Consider the following 2,399-nt stretch of genomic DNA (forward strand, 5'->3'; position numbering starts at 1 on the left):
TCTTGGCTACTGTCCATTTTTGGCCTAAAATCACAGGTTAAAGCGTCGCTATTGTAGTAGAAGCGTCGCTCTTAGAAGACCAAAAGCGTCGCTCCTTGGAGAAAAGCACCGCTTTTGTACCTGAAGCAGTTTTACAGTTTTAAAATTCATTTCAACTCACTCAAAAGCTATTTTTTGACGTTTTCTGGTTTACCCAAATGCATGAAATGCAACTATATGCAAATGCAACCTATAAAAACATAATATCATACAAGTCTATATGAAATGGAATCCTAAATGCACAAATATACACAAACATGATTGTTTTGATCACGGGTCTATCACTTGACCCGTTTTAGCGCAAATGTGTCATTTTGGGTAGAGCTTGATGTCATCTAGCTCAATAGTATTGATGTCATCTCTATAAACCTTCAGTCTATGACCATTAACCTTGAAAGTGTTCCCATTCCCATATAACTCCACATAACCCGTAGGATAAGCTTTCTTAACAATGTACGGACTCGTCCATCTAGATTTCAACTTACCGGGTGAGAACTTAAAGCGGGAGTTGTAAACTAAGACCTTATCGTTGGGATTAAATTCTTTGGGACCTTTGAGTCGAGTATCATGCCAACGCTTAGTTTTCTCTTTGTATACTAAAGAGTTGTCATATGCCTCTAACTTAAGCTCCTCTAATTCATGCAATTGTGTCACCCATTTTTCCTTAGCTCTTTCTAGGTCTAGGTTCATCTCCTTAATTGCCCAAAATGCCTTGTGTTCAACTTCAACCGGAATATGACATGCCTTCCCATACACTAGACGAAAAGGTGTAGTTCCTATGGGTGTCTTGTAAGCGGTTCTAAATGCCCATAATGCTTTATCTAGTTTGGTTGACCAGAAACAAGTCATGCATTCTGGTTTTACTAAGATGACTTCCCATCCTTGGTCTTGTGGAAAATAACTGTTATGACCATTAGCTAGGCAGCATGTTGTAATGTCGTCAAAAGGATGAGGGTTTCGTAATGTCCAACAGCCTCGTAATAATCTAAAAACCTGGTTTCTTACCCCAACTAGTGAATCCCTCACTTGTGGGAAGGTTTTATTTAAAAGTTGCAATCCGATGTTCTTTTTCTCACTTTGGTAAGAAGCGAACATCACTAACCCGTAAGCATAACATGCTTCATTATGTTGCATGTTAGAAGCTCTTTCTAATTCATGAAATCCTATGTTGGGATATGTTGAGTCAAAATAGGTTCTTAACCCGTAGCATAAAATTGCATTTGGGTTCCCCGCATTTAACGCTTTAAAGAAAACACGGCGTAACTTACGGTCTCCCCAATGTGATATACCCCACCTATCAAAGGAAAGCCTTTTATAAACTAAGGCATTTTTGGAAAGTCTTTCAAATGTTTGACAAGTTAATTTTGCCGTAATTAATTGTGCTGATGAATTCTGACCGACTCTAGACAAGATTTCCTCAATTATATCCTCTGGTAGATCTTCTAAAATATTCGGTTGTCTACCCTTAACGTCCATTTTGTTTTTATACTGTAAATAGACAAGGATTAGATTCGTAAAAGATAATTAACAAACAATACAAGCAATTTTTACATAGAACATAAAAGTACAAGCACACTACAATACATATAATATACAACATGATTACAACCCTCTAATCTGAATCACTTGTTTCTTCTTCTCCGGACTTGGTTCGTTTTCCTAATTTTCTAGGAATATATGGCGTTCCTCTAATATGAGCCGTCGTTTTCCACAATGGTTTAGAAAAACCTGGTGGTTTAGAGGTTCCCGGTGTGATGCCCCGTACAAAACCATCGTGTACGAATCATCAACAACAGGATCATTACAAGGTTAAGTACTATATGCTGTAATAAAAGAAGTTGCATTCACGATAAAAAGATAATGTCATAACCGACGTTAATTGTTTTACACCAACAGTATGCTTCTATGAATAGCAAGCATGAATAAATGTATGTGACCCTTAGGTCGTTACAAAACATAGTTTCAAATGTATTAAAGTTTGAATGCAAGATAAACAGTTCATGCGGTGATAACACTAGAGCAGCGGGTGTCTACGGCAATACTAGCACGACAGCGGAAGCAAATAACCTTAAGCACCTGAGAAAAACATGCTTAAAAATGTCAACACAAAGGTTGGTGAGCTATAGTTTAAGTATAACAGTATGTAAGGTAGGCCACGAGATTTCAGTGCTACAAAAAGCATTTCAAAACAGTATGATAAAGTATATGTTAACCGTGGGCACTTGGTAACTAACTTAACGTTTATACCCCTTGAAAGTACACTTGGCAAGTGCGTATGTTTAAGAAGTATTAAACACTCATTAAATGCTAGCGCGACTAGCCCGAGTGGGGATGTCAAACCCTATGGATCCATATCTAAG

The 2,399-nt window shown here is 37.6% G+C and overlaps 1 protein-coding gene across 1 annotated transcript; it reads right to left on the minus strand.

Moving 5' to 3' along the window:
- Positions 1 to 348: 348 nt before the first annotated feature.
- On the minus strand, positions 349 to 729 carry LOC139902212 (uncharacterized). The gene has a single exon (XM_071884859.1). It carries the CDS (start codon positions 727 to 729, stop codon positions 349 to 351), a length of 381 nt encoding a protein of 126 aa, XP_071740960.1.
- Between the last annotated feature and the right edge of the window lie 1,670 nt (positions 730 to 2,399).

The sequence above is a fragment of the Rutidosis leptorrhynchoides genome, chromosome 3, assembly GCF_046630445.1.
Source record: "Rutidosis leptorrhynchoides isolate AG116_Rl617_1_P2 chromosome 3, CSIRO_AGI_Rlap_v1, whole genome shotgun sequence".
Classification (NCBI taxonomy): Eukaryota; Viridiplantae; Streptophyta; class Magnoliopsida; order Asterales; family Asteraceae; genus Rutidosis; species Rutidosis leptorrhynchoides.